This window comes from Mycteria americana, chromosome 5, assembly GCF_035582795.1.
Source record: "Mycteria americana isolate JAX WOST 10 ecotype Jacksonville Zoo and Gardens chromosome 5, USCA_MyAme_1.0, whole genome shotgun sequence".
NCBI classification, from domain to species: domain Eukaryota; kingdom Metazoa; phylum Chordata; class Aves; order Ciconiiformes; family Ciconiidae; genus Mycteria; species Mycteria americana.
The window spans coordinates 43,513,492-43,534,069 of record NC_134369.1 but is presented as its reverse complement, the minus strand read 5'-3'; the positions used below and the strand labels follow the sequence as shown (position 1 = coordinate 43,534,069).

Sequence of the window (20,578 nt, the reverse complement as noted above, 5' to 3'; positions counted from 1 at the left end):
TAATATAGCTTCTTAGAAATGAAAATCTAAAAATATTTTCCTTTAATTTTCATGTTCATTAGGAGGAATGCCTAAATAGAAATCTGAACTTTGGCGCTACCTATTAGCTTCTATTAGCCATTATTTTCTAATTTGAAAGAATAAAAACTATTACAAAATAGATATTTTTTTCCTGTATTAAAACAAACTCACCACTATCTTTTTGTTTGTTCCACTGCAAATAGGTCATTGTGAAGTGATCCTCCCCTCCCTGCTCCCCCCCCCCCAAATTTGAGGATACAGCAACAATTTTTTTTTTCTGTCATAATTTCTTTTTTTATGAGATATATTACTTCCTTAAGTTAATATATGGTCTAGATGAAAGCAACACGGTGAAACTGGTTTTGATATTAGGATGTTTTAAGTTTAGAAATTATGCACTTTGCTTTTTTTCCCCTCGGTGGGAGTTGAGGCCTGCAGTGATGAAAGGTTTATTTGTGTTCTTTTCTCTTGGAAATCAAAGGCATCATCTGTCAGTAGATGGAAGTGTACTAAAAGCTGAACATCAAGTTGCTGTCTTGTCATATCAGTTCATTCAGTGTCGTCGTTCTGCCCTCAGGCTCCGTGCTGTCCTGGGGAGTTTTGGTAGCCTTGTTTTTCCCATGTAATGGTTTTCTAAAGGTGAGTCCAACGTGCAGCCACTGTGCTACAGATGCTCCTGAAGTGCTTTGCTTCACTACCTGTCAAAATACGTTTTAGTTCTGAGCACAGTCTTAGTTGGAACAGTATTAGGGTCTATATTACTGATGGGACATAATCTTCTACAGCAAGTATTTGGGACAGTTTTAGGTCCCTTTGATCTATTTTGGCCTGCCTAAGGAAGCCAGTAAGGATTTACCTTGGACTTAAGGTGTAATAGTGACACGTACATAACATGGCTTGTCGGACTCACTCTTTGGTTCCTACTGGTGTTGACTGTATTTGCTTACCTGGTGCTTCCTTAAAAAGAGAGGCTGGTCCTCAGAGAGTGCTCTTTTCAGGACCTGGTTGCTAGAATTGCTTCCAGGTGAGCAGTGGATTTCTCTTTCCTGTGCTGCTTTTGCTTACACTTTAGTAACAAGGTGCCTTTACTCAGGGTTGGATCAAGTGAAAACTCAAGGTCTACTTTGAAAGCCCATTTGCACAATTTTGAGGTGTAGGGACTATCCACTGAGTAAGGACAAGAGTCTCCCTTTTTCTTAGGGGTGAAGTGCCAGCACACAGAAATCCACACTGGGGCTGTGTGACAGAAGGGAGGGGCATACTTTGGCCACCTGCTATGTGGCTGTGAGAGTTGCATCCCATCTCCCATCATGTACGAGTGTTCCCATCTATCCCTTCCAGTCCTTTCCCTGGCACTACTCACACACACGTGTTCTTGTCCCTGAGACGTGTAGAGCAGATGCTCATAGTTTCAACCACAAGAGACCCATGTAAGAGCTTAGAGCGGATTTGGGGATTAGAGGGTGATCTCTCTAAAGCTGACCTGTGTACTTCTGTTTGTAACACAGTTATTCATAGAAAAGTTACCTACAGCATAATGACTGAAGTTCTTCAGAATGACAGCTGTACAATTTTATGCTGTAATTATTCTAGCCACCTGTTTGAGAAGACTGTGGCTGGAGCACTGGGGAAGTGTTGGTATGCCCCTCCTCTCTGCTGTGACAGGCCCAGTCATTGGTCTAGACCGTGTGAATGACAGAACTGGTACTTTCTGTTCCCTTCCTAGCAGGAACTTTAGGGACTGCTAAGGTTCAAGTGGACTTCAGCAGGCAAAACTAATCTGATTTTATGTTTGGCATGTGCATGCTTATGAACGTAATCAGTGTGCATCTTTTAAGAGTTCCTCTGTAACTAATGGTTCTTTGTCTACTGGAAAGCTAGTTTGTGGTTTTCACCATGCAATAAATACAGCGATGTTTTACTACAGAATATTGATGTTTCTTTGGGTTTTTCTGCTTTGTATTGAGGAGGATGTATCATAAGTGTGTTAATCCCTCTGTTTAAAACTCTAGCAATCCATGTGGTTTACCTAGCTGTGTAGTAAATTTGCTCTCCCTTTATTCAGCTGCTGCTCTTGATTTTACCAAATCTTCCAATGCCTGGACAAAATATTTTTGCAAAGGATGTATCTTTAATTATTACAGAGCGAAGGTCAAAGTTCTTCTGCGACCTTCAGTAAGAGTAGCTCTTCACATGTAGGTTGTACATCTTCCTCTTGTTCTGAGTATCATTGCTCTGAGTAGAGCAAAGTAGAGCATCATTCTTACCAAGTCATTTTGCATGCACCTTCAGAGTGGTAATTTAGGTAGCAATTGTGGACATAACAGCAGCAGTGCAATTCAGTCTTTTGATAGCTTTTGGAGAGGCCGGAATAAAAAATTGTCTTCCCTAGAACCTCTCTATTATGCTGGTGATGGGTTAACTAACAGTAAACTGGTAGTAACATACTTTAAAAAGCTGTGAGGAAGTGGAATAAGGAAATCCAATGTAATGATGCGATATGCTAAACAGTAAATCGAAGTTGTCAAAACTGCTGAGATATCAAGATAAGATGTAATGATGTGGGATGATTAGTTTGCATTTTCTTGTCTGTCCTATTGTACAATTATACTTTGGGTTTTCTAGGATGGAATCTGTTGTTTTGCCCTAGTAGTGCAGGGAGGTCCTCATCTGTCATAAGAGCCCTCAGATGCTACAGTATGACAAATACTAATGACTTGTATGTCACAGACAATGGATTAGGAGAAGGGGGTGCTAAACATTGTAGGAACTTTTCTGGATAGGAGAAGACAATGCAGTGAGAAGTTCAGAGCTAGTCATGAGTGAAGCTCAGTCGTGATCTACTGTGTCTAATGATCACAAGACTGCAGTAAATTAAGGTGGGAAGAAGGCAATATGTTAAACTTGCAGGTATGCATGTGTGTATGCATTCCTGCCTGCTTACTTATGTGATATTAATGAAGGCCAGTCAATTACATTTGTCCACAAGAAGCTCCTGCTACTGGATTGTTTCACTTAGTTCAGCACAGAAATTTACCATGTTATTCATCAAAATCTGCACAATTGGAATACTGTTTAAATTCTAGGAAATAATTTACATATACTGAATTTTTTTTTAATCTTGTCTCAAACTCTTAACACCCACAGAGTGAAAGACTATCTGAAGAAGCTTGAGCACGGCTTCTTGAGGATGTATTTCAGAAATGCATACAAATACAACTTGATAATTGTGTTTTCATAGAATTATAAAAGGTCTGTAGCTGACCAGAAAAGCTGTTATATACGAGTAGTGAAGAATGTTGTATACTTGGCTAGCATAGCAAACATATTTTTTTCTGCTGGTAATATCATTACAAGTTCAAAATGTTAAAGAACTATGCTGCTTAGAACAAAGTATAGCAAGGTATTGGCCTGAAATAATATTACAGAGCAGTGGACAAGATAGCGTAGAGGTCCTATCTAGGCAAATTGGTGTATGGTGGGCTGCATTGGTCAAATGTGTCTTTTGTATCTGAGAACACAACTGATGACTTATTTTCAAAGTCAATGTCAGTGTTGCTGTCATCCCTTGGGGCTTGACAAGTTGGATCTCTTGCTAGCTGTGACCTCTCTGAAAAAGTAGTAGCCGTATGTAATACAAGGTTAAGGCAATGTTCATAAAACAATAATAAAAGTACTTTTTGGCAGTCTCACTGGTAGAGACTCAGGGCTGATAGAACCCAGGGCTGTCTGTTTTGCTTTCCTCAGAAATACTTCAGACTTCTGCATGCATTTTATTGCCTGGTATGACTTTAGGGATAATAACTTAATTTGTATTACTGTACTGTGCAGAACTTGAACCAAATTGTTTGAGTTGAGAGAGACATGATGGGGAAGAAGATGACACAACTGTAGATATTGTGTGCTAAAATAATAAGAAGAAACTCTCATTTGCTGTTTTGTAGACTAAGACAAAAATTCTGGTTTGATTTATTGCCATGTTCCTCATAACAATGTCTGAGAAAAATGAATTTTGCACTTATATTACTTCTAAATTTTTATGAGCTGTGATAACAATCAAGCTTTATATTATCTTTGTATGCATCATTATATGACTGATGCTTCTTCATAAACCTTGGTTTTCACCTTTTTTACTATACATTTTTCTGTTTCACTTTGGTTATATGATTTGTTAGATTAGTTTATAGTTGGTCCAGAGCATTCAATTAGAAGGCTAGACTTTTTTCATTGTTAGGTAACAGGCAACTGTTTAAAACTGTTTAATGAGTTCTGCATTGAAATACGATGAATTAACTTTAAAAAAAATATTAAAGATAATATGCTTCACAAATGTTTAGTTTGTAGTAAATTAGTGTGTACTGGAGTGGATAGTGCACAAAAGTTCATGTCACAAAGCCGGTGTGTTTTGTTCTGTTTTACTTTCAATCCTGTAATTTCGTGTGTGGTGATTCTTGATTTGCTGCAGGAAAAAGGAGGGGAAAAAGAACTGATTCCTTAGCATTTAAATTAAAGCTTGAGCATTGCTTCACACCCCCCCCCCCCCTCCTTTTTTCTCTTCAGTCTTCATTATTGTCCTTAATAAATCTTTATAAAATGTTTCTGCTGCCTCTTCTACACGGTATTGTCTAGCTCTCAACTTCCTGTTCACTAGCAATATCCAACAAAACTAAAAAAAAAAAAAAAAAAAAAGGCAACAACAAAACGAAAGCAAAAAATCAAAACCGAACTGTTAAAAGAAATGAGCATCAAGTACATAGAGGTCAGAGGTTGAAGTAGCTTGAAAGAATTTTCTGTGAAAGCTCCTGTTAAAATTAGGTCAGTTGCTATTTTCAGAAAGGATAAATAATTTTATTTTTTCAGAAAAACTGAAGATCTTATTATTGCTGCTTTTATAGGAATTCAAGGTGCATTACCATAGTCTACAAAATTAGTTGAAGTCTGGGTATGTTTTTATTTTGAGAACCAAGTAATTCCCACAGGTTAAGTGTATGACAAACCTACAGTTTCTTCCTGAAACCTTATGATACAACTTGGTTTCCTGATGGGAGGACTGGAAATCATTCCTTTAAGTCAGAAAACAAATGTCCTGACAGCAAGCGGAGCTTGTTATTTGCCTCCTAATTGAAAAAGTATGGTCTCTGACTAATGTAGCTAGAGGTTCTGGCAAAAAGTCATTTTTAAAAAACCCAAACCCTTAAGTTTTTGCCAGTGAGCTGTGTTCTTATAAGAAGAGTATTGCTGATACAGCGCACTGGCATTTATGTGCTGGCAAAAAATTAAATATGAATGATAGGCTCTTAGTAACTTTGTATTTTTGCTGTATCTGCTGGGTAATTGGCTCTCGTGGACAGGTGTTTTAAGGACAGGAATGTATTTCTTCCAAATTTTTAAATTTCCATTTTCAAAAACTACATCCAAGTTCCATTTGTGCTGTGACTTTTTATAAACTGTTAAATCATAGAAAAAATGGAAATGTTAGATTCGCTAAGTATTGCTTTTAACTCCCTGCAAAAATCTAGAGAATTTTTTCTGCTGCTGTCTTTGGAAATCTAAGAAAAAAAGTTTACTACTACTTGCTAGTATTACCAATGGAGGCAGTGGAGCTCCTTACCTTCCACTTGATTATACATGTGTGGTTTGGTTTGGTTTTGTTTTAAGATTTGTGTTTATTGGTAAATTTTTTTTCTTGCAATGTAAAGTTTGAAGAACACTGTTCATAGCAATGTTTTAGTGATCTGTCTGGTGTTCCATAAAATGCAGTGTAAAAGATCCAAGACCAAAACAGTGGAACAGGTAGCACTGTCTGCTTTAAATTTTATGTACTGAAAGGCTTCTTGTGTCCTTGTATGGTAGTCATCTAATAATGTGTACAAATATCAGACTTTTTTTTTCCAGTGGATAATGTCTTTAAAATGCAAAGTTACTGTGTAAACTCTTCTTAAGAAAGATGTGGAGTTAAATAGCAAATTTCTTAAGAACAACAGACAGTATAGGCTGGATAAACTAATATAAGTATTAGATATGTGATTTAGCTTTATTGGAACTTCACTTATTAATTTATGTCATTAAGGATGATTGAGTAATATATTTATTTGTCAGGCAGTGTTATTTAATTACTTCATAAAGCATGGCCAGATCTTCAAGGAAACTATTAGCATTTTGCTGTCCCAGGATTTGGTGCCTTTGTATGAGTCACTGTACATACCAGATAGGATACTGAATGACCTCTGGGTTAGTCTTCAGAATGATTCATCGAGTACTTCACCTGTCTTCCAGATCAAAAAGCATACTATTATTTTTGTTCTTTCTCTTTTGGATTTAGAAAAGTTTTAGGCCTTCTGTTGCAGACCAAAACCCTAGTTTAAAAAAAAAAGTTGCAATATTTGCCTCCTGTAGATTTAGTCTGATCTCCTACATCTAGGAATGAGAGATCCACTTATTTCAACTACTGTCACAGCATATATCCCTTTCACTTAATTCCCTGCCACCACCTTGGAAGTCTTCTACCACTGCAGTGAACAATCATTATGTTGTTTATTGCTAAGTAAGTATGCTCCTGGAAGATAAATTGTCGTAAAGTATAGCTCCATGTCTTAGAACTTTTGATCCAAATCAGTCTTAACCACAGCTGCCATAATAGTAACAAGCTCTATTATGACCATCCATTTTGGTTTTTATCCTATTATGTCAGAGGGATAGAAGAAGGACTGTTGCAGCTTGTTTATTTTGTTTTGAAGTTGTGGGGATGTTCTTGACTGTCCTTGCATATGGAAATGAAGCTAACAATAAAGAGGAGAGCCAGAGGCTACTGAGGCATGGGTATGAAGAGAAAATGCAATGGAAGCAAGCTAAATGAATTAAATATGTTCTCAGTGTAGTTAGGGAAAAAGAATGAGGTGGAGGGAAGCTGAAATAGGATAAAAAGACAAGTGAGAATGTTTATAACATAGGGAAGAAGGACCACTTAGAGAATTAAATTGTGTAGCAAACCCAAAATCTTTAGTCTTTATATTGAACATAATATTTCATGGTTAAGTAGCTGTTTATCGTCATGAACCTTGAAGCTCCGTTAAGAAAAAATGCATTCTGTTTGGTGATGTGACGTTAATTCCTAAAATAATTTCCCAAGAGGATAAATTTTTTCCCTGTATGATTGTAAAATTTCAAGAATATTTTTTTTCTGCTGGGTTCCTCCCCTAATACAGCACCTTTTCAGATTACTGATTTGAGTTTTGGGGTGTGTGTGAGGTGCCAGCATCCTAATGTTCTAAATGAATGCTCTGAATCAACTATAAACTAATCGAGCAAATCATGTCAGCATGAAAAGCATTAATCTGTTAATGTGAAAGTGTATGAAATTACTTAATGTAGAGAAACTTGCACAACTTAGTAATGTGGTGTTGTATGTTTTTTTGTTTTTTTGTTTGTTTTTTTTTTCCTGCAGATGCCCTCCTCGAACTTTTTTACCAGCACTGTGCAAGATTTTTCTCGATGAAAGTGCTCCAGACAATGTATTGGAAGTAACAGCTCGTGCCATAACGTATTATCTGGATGTGTCAGCCGAATGCACCCGTAGGATTGTGGGAGTGGATGGAGCTATCAAGGCACTTTGTAATCGTTTGGTAGTTGTTGAACTTAACAACAGAACGAGCAGAGATTTGGCTGAGCAGTGTGTGAAGGTATTTGTAGTGAAGAACCTTCTGTTTTTAAGAAGGAGCTGGAAAATTTGCTGTTTCTGAAGAGCTTCCTCATATTCTAATCCTATTTATTTTAAATAGGATATATATTAAAATGTGAAGCAAAAACATAGAGTATGATAAAAGTGTACATGCCAGTGGTGCTGCTTATTTTTACTATCAGTCTGGTGCTCTTCAAAGCTGAGAGTCCTTTAAAAAAAAGTATAGAAAAAGAAACAAAGTATTAGAAGAAAGTTTTCCTGTTTATCTTACATGATTAGTATACTAAGGGCTAATTTTATGCTAAACAGGGAATGAAGAATTGCTCCAGGTATAGATAAATTACCTGCTGTAAAAAAATCGTCTGCTGTCTCTTCAGTAGCACTAGACGGAGCTCCTCTGCACCCTTGTGAAGTTTTCAGAAAAATTCACAAGACCCTTAAAATCCCTTGACCATGTGATAGCATATAGTTTGAGTCCTTGATTACCATGGCATCAGACTTTGTGCATGTATTTTCTATTCACTATTTCTAGTCTACTCAAAAGTACATCACTGAAGTACTGGAGTAACGGTACTCTTGGAAGTTTCAGAGTTCTCAGTTGTGTGTTATCCAAAGACTTAATTCTCCCAGGAAAAGATGCTATTATCTAGCTATCTCTCATGAACACCTGTTATGACCATGCTACTGGGGGGTTTTCTTGTATTTGCTCCTGTATTTTTGAAGAAAACTGTAACTACTAACTTTGGCCCCTTCTGGGTGTTGAGGAAGAGAGAGGTTTTTTGTTCTGTTGTTTTGTTTCGTTTTCTTAACTATTCTGTAGATGGATATGAACAAATAACTGACTTTTTACATGTACTTAATTCTAATTAAATGTCATTTTATCATAGGTGTTAGAATTAATCTGTACCCGTGAGTCAGGAGCTGTGTTTGAAGCTGGAGGGTTGAATTGTGTTCTGACATTCATTCGTGACAGTGGACACCTTGTTCATAAAGATACTTTGCATTCAGCTATGGCTGTAGTATCCAGACTCTGTGGCAAAATGGAGCCTCAGGATTCTTCATTAGAGATCTGTGTGGAATCACTGTCTAGTTTATTAAAACATGAAGACCATCAGGTAATGTAATAGTTGGCTCAATATGCTGTGAATTTAACTTCATTGCGTTTAATAAATGAACGTCTAGGTATTTTTATATAGCCTCCACAACTATATGTTTACATAGTAGTTGGTATATTTGGATATTATAATAGTTTCCTTTACAGTTGTGATGACAAGAGGATAAAAATACTGCTTAGCATTTGACTCCAAGCACTATTGTGTGAATATGATCTTATTTAACCTCTGAAAACTTTATTGAAAGATATCCTGTAACTTTTTTCAGTGCCTTTTGAAATATTTTCTGAAGTAATTTTTGTTCTATGTCTGCACCTCAGTCACTATTAAATTGAGCATAAATAAGAGACAAAAATCAATTTGGTTTGTTTTTCTTTTGCCAAGCTAAGAGAAGCAATAAAACCATCCACAATCAATGCTAAAATATTACATTGGAAGCCAGCTTAAATGGTACTATTATAGATGCAGCACCACTTCTTTATTGCAGTTTTATTAACTTGAGATGAAGTAGTTCTTGTAAAATCTAGAAAATGAATCCTAGAGGAATTATCTTCGTACTAGTAGAATCCTTTTGTGTATGTCATGCTAATGCTTTGCAATAGCTATTTAGCCAAATTCGTGCTGTACCCTGGCCAGGCTTCTTGTCCATACCATTCTCAGTCCCCATTTTGACCCCACCTCTGTCCTCATTCCTTTCTCTACACCCACCTCCCCACCCCCCAATCTGGTTTATTAAGCACATCATATTTGGGAGACTAAATCTTTTTGCCTGTGAGCTAAATTTTTTTTAGATCTTTTTGAAAGACCCAGTTGGCAGGGGACTGTCACACTAGGCATTTTGGAACAAGCTACCATGATTTTTAGACATTATGTAACTTTATTAATGCACTGATCCTCTCGGACAAGCTAATCCTGAAATTTAGACCCTAAGTCTGTAGCATTTTAACTGTTTCCCAATTTATAATGTGTTTGAAAGAAAGCAGTTGCTGGGGCTGTTGGAGATCTGAGTGAGAGTTCAAATTAACTTAATCTTGTAGCTGTTAAGCTTTAAGATAACTGTGCTTAAAACTGGAGTAACCCAGATGATAATAAGTAAATCCGTACCAGTATCCTTGAGAAACGTGTTTTGTGTGAAACAAGCCTCAGGATTTACAATGAGTGTTGATGTGTATTATGGATTTGCCCAGTAACTTCCTTTGTAAAGTTTTGTTGTTCGCCCCCCTAAATGCTATATTGGATTTGGTCAGTTTTTCTGTGGGCTGCTAGTTAGTAACATCACTTGAGGGAAGAGTTCAGACCAGATAAATATGGCCCCAAGAACAGCTTATCTATAAGTTTGTTTTTCTTAACCTTTCTACTAAACTTGCAGTTTGTGAGAAGAAATGTAAATGCCTTCCACAGTACTCTCTTGCTTTGTAAACTGATGCCACTAATGTGGTGTGTTAAATAAGCTAAACCTTTCTTGTATACTTCTGACAGAGCTGTTCTGGTAAAAATCCATAAGGTATATACAGATTACGTAAAGATTGGCAGAATTGTTTATCCATCGTGCTGTCAAAGAACTGGAACAAATGCCAGAGGACATAAGTAGTAACCATTACAAGTTACAGAAAAAATCCCGTGCAAAAGAGTACTGGTAAATCAGAATGCTTGGCATGCAGGGACCATGCCAGAAGTTTAACATGCTTTGCATTTATTCAGGAGAAACTTTGTTTTTCAAGTCCTTGCAAACTTAATGGAGATTTAAGATTTTAACTTCATGAAGTCTGGCTAATACTCTAATCTTGTTCTGTGTGTTGATGAGTAACTGTATTTAAGCCCTTGGTATGTGATAGCTGACAATCATTTTGAAAATGGGCTGTGCAGTTGATGACATTTTAGGGAGTAAGAACTGTAGTAATTTAGAGTTTGGTAAAGAATAGGTATTGCCGGTTTTTTGTTTTGTGGGGGGGTTTTTTTGTTGTTGACACCAGTCTGGTTTGCTACTGCACATCTACGAAAGCAAATGTGTTGGAAGCAGCTCATGTTGATATGCCTATGCAAACCTCCTGATCTGAAAGATGGAGACACTTTTAGTGTATAGTTGAGAGAGATGTTAAAAGCAAAACTTCCCTCTCTTTTCAACACTGACATGAAAAGAAGTTGGATCCTTTCCTGGGCAGTAGGTCAGCAGTATTTTTTGCTGGATTGTTAAGAGGATCATCAGTAAGCCTTGTTTCCACAGTGTCACTGTTTTGTTTTTTTCTTTAGTGACAAACCTGAATTTGGGAGTTTGTATTTTATTGTCACAAAAATACTTGCATATCCCTGGGTCAGGTGCTCAGTGGACAATCTGGGTTATCAAAGGGTAAAATCTGCTTTTCCCAGTTTGTCCTATTTTTAGGCTTGGTCCAATTGAAAAAATTCTTTTACTTATGAGAAGTATGTAGACCTTTAAATACAACTTTTAACTATCAAACTTCACTGTCAGTTTAATACTTTGGGAGATCTGAGTTGGTGCCTCAGCTAATGGCTTGTTTGATAGCATTTCTTTTAATAGAAGGCATCAAATTAATATCATTCTAATATTAGCATAATATGAATTATAAATATAGAATTATAACATATTAGAATATTTTATATTCTATAAATACAGAAGATAATTTAAATATTTCTTTGCGGTTTTATCTTCATTGTCCTTTGAGGAACAAATTTGAAATTCAGTATATGTGTGAAAGTTAGGAAGTAAAACCTCATAGTACTTTTTCTTGGTGTTTCGTTTGTTTTTTTTTTTTTTTTTTAATTTTTATTATTCGAAGGCTTCTTTAACAGTTTCTGACATCACAACAACCAGAAGGTTAAGCACTCCATATTTCAATACCAAGCAGTGGGTTGGTTTTGTGGTGGTTTTTTGTTTGTTTGTTTGTTTTTCAAACTGTATTGTCAGAATGGACGATTGCTAGTGGGGATTATAAATAGTTGTGTTTCCTGTAAGAACAATATCTGTCACTGAAAACTGTTTTTAAAATGTGCTTCCAACATATATTAATTTGGCAATTTGATTATTAAACATGTTTTTCTAGATTGGTTTGGGGTTTTGCTCATATAAGGAGATGCTCATAATGCTGAACTTTAGACAAAGAAAAATAGTTTCCTTGATTTTTGTATATCATCAATAGAGAGAAAGGAGGGGGAAAAAACCCCAACAACAATACAGTCCTTCAGTGAGCAGTTCAGAGCACTGTTGGGTTCCGACTTGGAGTTTCTCGCTTAAAAAGCCTGTCTCCTCCATTCATTTACTTTGAAGGGAACCTGGGGAAATCAACTTCTTGTGTGTCCCGTATTCTTGTGAATATCCCCTTAGCATCTTCTCATCTTCAGTAACAGATTTTTCATCTTTTCTCTTGCACTTCTTTCTTAGGTTTCAGATGGAGCTCTGAGATGCTTTGCTTCATTAGCTGACAGATTCACACGGCGTGGAGTTGACCCAGCTCCATTAGCTAAGCATGGATTAACTGAGGAGTTGTTATCGCGCATGGCAGCTGCCGGTGGGACAGCATTAGGACCATCTTCAGCTTGCAAACCTGGACGGAGTAGCACTGGAGCACCATCTACAGCTGCAGATTCTAAATTAAGTAATCAGGTGTCAACTATTGTAAGCCTGTTGTCAACCCTGTGTAGAGGCTCTCCAGTAGTAACACATGTAAGAAATCCTTTTACGCTACAGCTTTTTGTTCTCATAGGGTTTTTCCCTTCATGTAATTTAGTATATGCAAGATTTGTGTTGCTATTTTATATATAGATATATAGATTTATAGATTTTATTTATATATATACGTGCACATACACATAGGTTATTTGTAAAGAGGGGAAAAAGGAAACATTTCATATGGAAATGAAACCCAGTTCTGATAGTATTTTCTAAAGCCCTGTATATTTTTTATTGTTCAGACTTTTAATTATTTCCAGGATCTCCTAAGATCTGAACTTCCAGATTCTATAGAAAGTGCGTTGCAGGGTGATGAGAGATGTGTACTGGATACCATGCGGTTAGTAGATCTTCTTTTGGTGCTACTGTTCGAAGGGAGAAAAGCCCTGCCAAAATCCAGTGCTGGATCTACAGGCAGAATCCCAGGATTGCGAAGACTGGATAGTTCTGGGGAACGTTCTCATCGGCAGCTGATAGATTGCATCCGCAGTAAGGATACTGATGCACTAATAGATGCTATTGACACGGGAGGTAAGCAAAAATACTTTGAAAAAGAGAATGAGATAAATAAACTTTATTTTTATAATCTACGGTACCTAAGTAACAAGTACTTAGGTAGTACCTTGAAATTCTTTATATACGAGTTCACTTGTTTTGTTAAATAACAACAGGTCTTGTTAGTAATAATTCCTATGCTACTTTTTTTTTAATTGCAATTAAGGGAATAAATACTTCCCTAGAATTATTGAGGATGCTTAATTTTTTTTAAGACCTACCATTTATTTAAAGAACACTGATGAAATTTAATTTGTAATTCTGGGAGCTTTAATTATTTCATTTAATTGTATCTTTCAGCTTTTGAAGTCAATTTTATGGATGATGTAGGACAAACTCTTTTAAACTGGGCCTCAGCTTTTGGAACTCAGGAAATGGTAAATTAGTTTTACAGAATCTTAAAAACTTAGATTGTTTATGTAAAGAAAGATAAGAAAAAAACTGGTTTCCTTTTTCTTGTTTAACAGGTAGAATTTCTCTGTGAAAGGGGTGCTGATGTTAACAGAGGTCAGAGGTCATCCTCATTACATTATGCAGCATGTTTTGGAAGACCTCAAGTAGCAAAGGTATGATTTAAACTGACACTGTTAAAAAGCCTTACATACTGACTTTTTGCCTTGTTCTGTACAAAATGTCTTTGATGCAATATGTTTAACATGTGCACTGTCAAATATTTACATGTTCTTTACAGTGTTTATCAAAATACAATTTTTTTGTTATGATAGGGCAGTAATATGAGTAAAAGTAGTTTTATATTAGCTCTACAGATATAAAAAGCACATAATGTTCTAACTTGGCTTACAAACATGAGAAGTGTAGGAAAGATGTATGAAAAACATGTTTACTACTTTGGAAGAAGGAATCTTAATGTTTTTTAATATTTAAAAATATTTGTTCTCAGACTCTCTTACGACATGGTGCAAACCCTGATTTGAGAGATGAAGATGGGAAAACTCCTTTAGACAAAGCTCGCGAAAGGGGGCACAGTGAAGTAGTAGCTATTCTTCAGTCTCCAGGTGAGTGCAGTTTCTAATTCCATACCCTTGCTAGTAGAAATGCTTATATATGTTAAGTAATTAAATTTTAGAATTCTGCTCTATAAGATTAATTTTTAAAAAAATAGTATTTTGTGACCAACTTTCCTTAACCTGCAAAGTACATATAAAAACTTTAATATTTTAGATGTTCTTAAGGGATGGGGATTATCAAAGAAACTGCTGACTGCGCATGAGTAGTGCCAGTGGTCCTGCTCTTCAGCTGTGGAATGGGGCTAGACTGGGATTTTGCTGTAGGTTCAGAGGATGTCAGCCTTGGTAGCTTCTCTGGCACCCTTTCTTTCTACATGGGAACTATACTTTACCTGTTCGTGAGGCTTTTGGAGCCACAGGTGGTTATGTGTTCATATTTAGTTCACTTCAAGGACTTTGAGCTCCTCCTATGAGCGGTCTTTGGTGGTACTGGTTATCAAACAGTTTTCTTCAAGAAGTCTTGCACGTGTAAATTTTATATTTTTAGGAATGCATATCCCTGTTCAGGTACTTAGATGTTAGTAAATAAAACTCTTATTTGAAGTGGTTTTTTGTTTGCTTGGTTGGTTTTTGCCATTGAACCTTTTCGGGGGAAAAAAATATTTTCTAGGGGACTGGATGTGTCCTGTTAACAAAGGAGATGAGAAGAAAAAGAAAGATGCAAACAAGGATGAGGAAGAATGTAATGAACCCAAAGGAGATCCAGAAATGGCACCCATATACTTGAAAAGATTATTGCCTGTGTTTGCACAAACATTTCAACAAACTATGTTGCCTTCAATAAGGTAATAGACATGATAGACAATTTCCCTGCATATTCTGAATTCCTTAATACACTGTTAAAAAAGCCAAGGTGGAATTTTTTTCAGTAAAAATTATAATACCTTAAAGTTTAAGTAATGCAAGTGACATGTAAAAATATTTCTCTTTGAACAGAAGTGGTGGTTTGAAAAGTGTTGCAAGTCTAATTTTTACTTAGTATTTTAAGTAGTATTTTTGCCTTTCTGGGGAAGCGGTGTCTTGGAAAAAAATACTGTTAGTTAGTCAGAAGTAGGAGAGAGAAGCATACTCTTGACTATAGTAGCATGATGAAAGAATACTATGTTCACAGAGTACCTTGTATAGACCGCATATAGTGTGTATTTGGTTACACCTGCTTGTAAGCCACTATAATGAAAGTACTAATTTAAGAGAGGAAAACTAATGAAGTGGTATCAAGATAAATTCATTGGAAAATCGGAAAGACTGGAAAAAGCTGTTTTAGAAGGCTTCCTAACAGCTTAAATGTTAATCAGCTGGAGAAGATGCCTCTTACTGAGAGAATTAAAAGAATGTAATCTAATGTAATACTTAAAAAGGAATACTGTGGGTGGCATAATGGTTGTGATAAATTGCGTCTGATCATAACCTCTCAGCCTTTTACACTACAAATATAACATATGCTTAATCTCTTACTTGTGTTCCCGGTGTTTATAGGTATTTTGAGGGGTGAAAATACAAGATAAAAAGGGACTCTAGTGGAGAGAGACTCTACATGAGCTGATGATAGGAAGCTTGAACTAGGTCACTTTAAATGAAGGAAATAAGAAACTATGTTAACAGTCTATGTGTGATTAACTGTTGTTGCAGATTGTGGAAGGAAGTAGTTGGCTCTCTGTATTTTAAAGTTTTCTTTATGAATCAGGTAAATAATGTTTTTAAAAGTCAGTCAAATAAAAATTCAGTTTTAACCATACAGAAGTGATTGGCTTCCAAATTAATGGTAGTTCTTAATATGGAAAGCTGCATGATCTAATAATAATTTTAGACTTTAAAACTCTAGGGATCTCACCAAAACATGGAAGTGTGTGACAGAAACAGAAGGCTGGATACCTGGGAGGAAGATGAAGTGTGCAGAATTGAATTGCCATCACTAAGAGTGAATAAAGACAGAATGTAAATAGGTTTACCTAGAGAAGGGTTGAGGAAAGAAAAATATGTTAGACTCATAGTGCTGTAGAATTAAAAAAGATCAGTAGGTGAATTATTCTTAGAGATAATGTAGGACTTACTAATGATAACCAATTTTGGTTCCAATAACCAGAACTGGAACTCGTTTAAAAAAAATTATTTTGAAAGCATGCATACATGTAGTGCAAAAGCAGTTTTATCTTGAACCTTTTTGTTGCTTTGATTACTGCTTGCTTTATCTTTGTAAGAATCTTTTTTTTTTCTATGATCTTTTTTTAAAGGAAAGCAAGTCTTGCCCTCATTAGAAAAATGATACACTTTTGTTCTGAGGCGCTGCTGAAAGAGGTTTGTGACTCTGATGCTGGCCACAATCTGCCCACGATACTGGTTGAGATAACAGCTACAGTTCTTGATCAAGAGGTAGGAAGAAAAAAAAATGTCCTTTTATGAAACCAGTGCACAAAAGGGGGTTAGGGTCATTGATTCCACCTACTTATTAACAACTAACCCTAAAGTGTTTATAGCATCCATCTGTGACCACGTGTGAAGTTCAGCATGTAAAGATATTTTTAAGTAAAGAGATCTCCTTTATTATTTTCTTTCCTTCCCAATATATTACAGGATGATGATGATGGACATTTGCTAGCCCTGCAAATCATAAGGGATTTGGTGGATAAAGGTGGTGATCTTTTTCTAGACCAACTGGCTAGACTTGGTGTAATTAGTAAAGTGTCAACTTTGGCGGGGCCGTCATCTGATGATGAAAATGAAGAGGAGTCTAAACCTGAGAAGGTAAGTACAGAATTGATAGCTTTATTTGTTCCTGTAAAACCAACACTTCTAGTACAATTTTCACTATTATGAAAATGTCTAGGGGAAGGTGGTTAGGTTATTAAATTAATGCTTATCGTACACCATTTTTTTTTAATTGTTTTTGTTGTTGTTTTCTGTAACTTCATTTTCTGTTAGCATACTATTATCTGCTGAAGTTTCCTATTCATACTTAGTTGTGGTCAAGTTGATTGACACTTGTTTTTGTCTGGTGTTTTGGAAGTGAAATGAAATGAACCCTTTCTGAACAGAGTGCATCTCTTTCAATGTACCTGCATCAAATAATTGCAGATGTTTTAAACATTTTTATGGAATATATTAAAAATATAAGAAAGAAAATAATTTTCTACATAATGAAAACCTTAAGTGCATATTGAAGTTATTTACCAATTTCCAACAGTCATGTTACTGACCTATCAGATGAACTGAATGGATAACAGACCACTTCTGTTATCCATTCAGTTAAGATTTATAGTTAAGCCTTAAGTGTATAGTTAAGCTTTTTTAGTGTGGGTTTTGGGTTGTTGGGGTTTTTTTTGTTTTGTTTTGGGGTTGGTTTTTTTTTTCTTTAGTGTTTAAGCTTTTTTAGTGTTTAAATATTAAAAACCTGTCTGAACATGGTCCTGGACAACTGGCTCTGGGTGGCCCTGTCTGAGCAAGGGTTTGGACTAGGTGGCCTCCAGAGGTCCCTTTCAACCTCAACCATTTTGTGATTCTTTTCTCACAATACAAGTTTTGAACAGAGGTGGATGTCCCAGTCAGTAGGCTGTTGTTATTGTTGAGTAGATAAATCTGTATTTGAAAGGAAACTTCTTAAAAGTATCATTCGCTATTAAAGAATACTTCTAAAGATACATTTTACAGACAGAAGAAGTATAGTTCCTGTACTTTTGGTTTGAGTAATTCTTTTTCTTCTCAAGCCTTTTTAAAATGTCTGTGTTTTGTGTGTTGTTTTTTATTGGTTTTGAGGTTTTTTAACAGGTTGGGGTTTTTGTTTTAATACAATTTTATTACAGGAGGATGAACCACAGGAGGATGCTAAAGAACTGCAACAGGGTAAACCATATCACTGGAGAGACTGGTCAATCATTAGGGGAAGGGACTGTCTCTACATCTGGAGTGATGCTGCAGCCCTGGAGCTATCTAATGGTAGTAATGGATGGTTCAGATTTATCTTGGATGGAAAACTGGCCACAATGTATTCCAGTGGGAGCCCTGAAGGAGGATCTGATAGTTCAGGTAGTCTCTTTACAATTTAAGTCCGAGTGAAGTTTCGAGACTGTTATAGTTGTTTATATAATTTGATTGGAGCTATTTTGTTTTGCAGGAATTGGCTTACTAAATAGTAAAGGATGTAAACAGGTGGAAGGTGGTCAGTTAATTGTGGTGTTTTTTTACCAGATAGCATGTGACCATAACTTTACTTCCTTGGCGAATTGTGTTAAGTAAACATCTTGCCAGTAAAAGTGTATTGACTTTGTTTTGTTTTGATTCTTCTCCATGCATACTTAATTTTTTCACCCCAGTCATTAAAAGCACTTTGTGGTGGCTGTCCCAGGAAAAGCCGGTTGAAATGGCCATTTGTTGTTTGCTTCTAGCTAGCAGAATGAAATTGCATGGGTTTGAAGACCAAGTAATGGAAAGTTTCTTATTGAGACTGGGAAACAAATTACAGTGTCTTAATTGTTTGTTGGAGAGAGGATAAGGGAACAGACCTTATGCACTAGCAATGCACAGGTGGTTTTGATTTTCTGTACAGAATACACAACTTGTTCTGGATGCAGAAACAACCTTTATTGTTTCATCTTTTTTGCAACAGTTCATGCATTTATGAACCAGCAGACATAAAATGCTTTGCAATATTATTATGTTTTCAACAAACCATTGAGTGAAATAACAGAACATATTATGATTCGGGATAGAAATGAAATGTGAATGACTTTATTCATCAATTTTGGGGCATGAAGGCAAAATGTGGTATAGTGTGTTTCTAGATTATAACACAGCTGGAAGCCACTTCTAGATTTTTTTTTTTTTTTTGGTGGTCAGAAAATGTATCTTTGCATTCTTTTTAACAAGGCTAATACCTTAAAAAGTAAATATTTTCTGTGTTGAGATACTTGTTTATCATATGGTACAATTTTAAGAAGATCAGTGAGGTTAATTTCTTAAATCCTCGTAGCCCTTGGATGCCAATTCTGCTTTCTTCCTTCCAAATGATGTGGGTGTAGGGATAAGACTTTACTACTCCTGTGCAAGATGAGTGGAATGGGGACAGCTCAGATGAATTTAGAGTGAAGAGAACTTAAAACAAAAGAAGTCAGATTGAGAATTTAAGAATATGTGTCTCTTTGTATCAGTCTTTTAAAAAAGATTTAATAAATCCCAAGTTTTTGAACAAGATACCTAGCATGGATATTATGGAAGGGAAGGAGCTAAACTAGGATTAAATGAAGCTTCTTGCAACTTTTTGTCAAATAGACATCTACTAAGAGTGCTGACATTGCAGTGTAATTTGCTTGACCTTTAACCATTAGCTCTAAGTGTGTGCAGCAGCCTCTCTTACTTAAGCGATAAGAAACTAGTATTTGTTAAGTTTAACTAAAATTACTACAGTACAGTATAGACTCAGAATAGTATCTTTAAGTCCTGAACTATACTATATGTTCTGCTGTCCTAAATCATTACTGATTAATCTCATGGTATACTGTTTAGTAACTTCACAACTGGCAAGAACACAGAGAGTTGAGTAATGGAGTTTGTTAGTGTGTTTCACATGATGAAAGTTGGGGCAGGAGGGGGAAATATATATACTATGAACATTTTCGGAAGGTCTGTACTCACCCCTCTCCACATTAGCTTAATACTTGGGTTTTTTTGAATTTTTAGAAAAAAATAATAAAAAAAAAAAGTTCAATGCAAAAATTGAAATTTAATGGTAATTCTGAAGCTTTAAGTGAGTCTCAAAATTCCCAACTATGTATAATCATTGCACTTTCAGTGTGACATGCTATATAATAAATTTGTTAAAATATAATTATGGAAATTTGGAAAGGTTTCAGTAACAGAATTTTAATTTTGCATATGAAACCTCAAAATTCTTTTTATAAACCTTCTCTCTGGATGCTATGAATTTTAAGCAATAAAGAATGTTATGTCTCAAGAGTGCATATTTATCTTTGCATAGAGATTATTTTTTTATTATACAACAATAAAAATGGCAAATTTAAAAAACCTAGAGCGTAAGTCATTGCAGCAAAAGGAAAACAGCAATTTGGCAAGTGCATGGACTACAAAAGTTGTATTTATCAAAACAGTATGCTGAAATATAAAGATACTTGTTAACTTTGAAGTTGAGATGTAATCTTTACGTTAATGAGGTTATTGCATTTTTATTTTATATGGAATTTTTATTTTTAAAATTTTTAATTTTTAAAAAAATTTTAAATGAGCTCATCAAATTTTCTGGAATTATGCTAATTAACATTTGAAATATGGTGTGCAGCCTTTTAATTACTACAATATCAAAATATAATTTAATTAAAACTGACATAGTTGTTTAGAATAATTTCAGGCTAGATTACCTACATATCCAAAAAATAAGATATGATCCTGTTTGTCATCTATTAAATATCTCCATATAAATATTAGCTTTTAATCAAGTCTCGTGTGGTGCCGTTAGATTTTTTTTTTTTTTTTAATTTCATGTTTTTCT

The 20,578-nt window shown here is 35.5% G+C and overlaps 1 protein-coding gene across 11 annotated transcripts in view; it reads left to right on the top strand.

Moving 5' to 3' along the window:
- Positions 1–20,578, top strand: part of HECTD1 (HECT domain E3 ubiquitin protein ligase 1) — a 65,066-nt gene that overhangs the window by 11,747 nt on the left and 32,741 nt on the right. For 6 of the 11 annotated variants that reach the window (XM_075503076.1, XM_075503075.1, XM_075503073.1 and 3 more), the window contains exons 3-13: positions 7,466–7,700; positions 8,587–8,814; positions 12,212–12,493; positions 12,742–13,030; positions 13,355–13,431; positions 13,522–13,620; positions 13,956–14,070; positions 14,693–14,867; positions 16,314–16,452; positions 16,654–16,824; positions 17,880–18,102. In XM_075503076.1, the coding sequence (XP_075359191.1) occupies positions 7,466–7,700; positions 8,587–8,814; positions 12,212–12,493; positions 12,742–13,030; positions 13,355–13,431; positions 13,522–13,620; positions 13,956–14,070; positions 14,693–14,867; positions 16,314–16,452; positions 16,654–16,824; positions 17,880–18,102 (2,033 nt within the window). The remainder of the gene's footprint in view (positions 1–7,465; positions 7,701–8,586; positions 8,815–12,211; positions 12,494–12,741; positions 13,031–13,354; positions 13,432–13,521; positions 13,621–13,955; positions 14,071–14,692; positions 14,868–16,313; positions 16,453–16,653; positions 16,825–17,879; positions 18,103–20,578) is intronic. The other 5 variants (XM_075503079.1, XM_075503074.1, XM_075503078.1 and 2 more) reach the window with 1 other exon arrangement.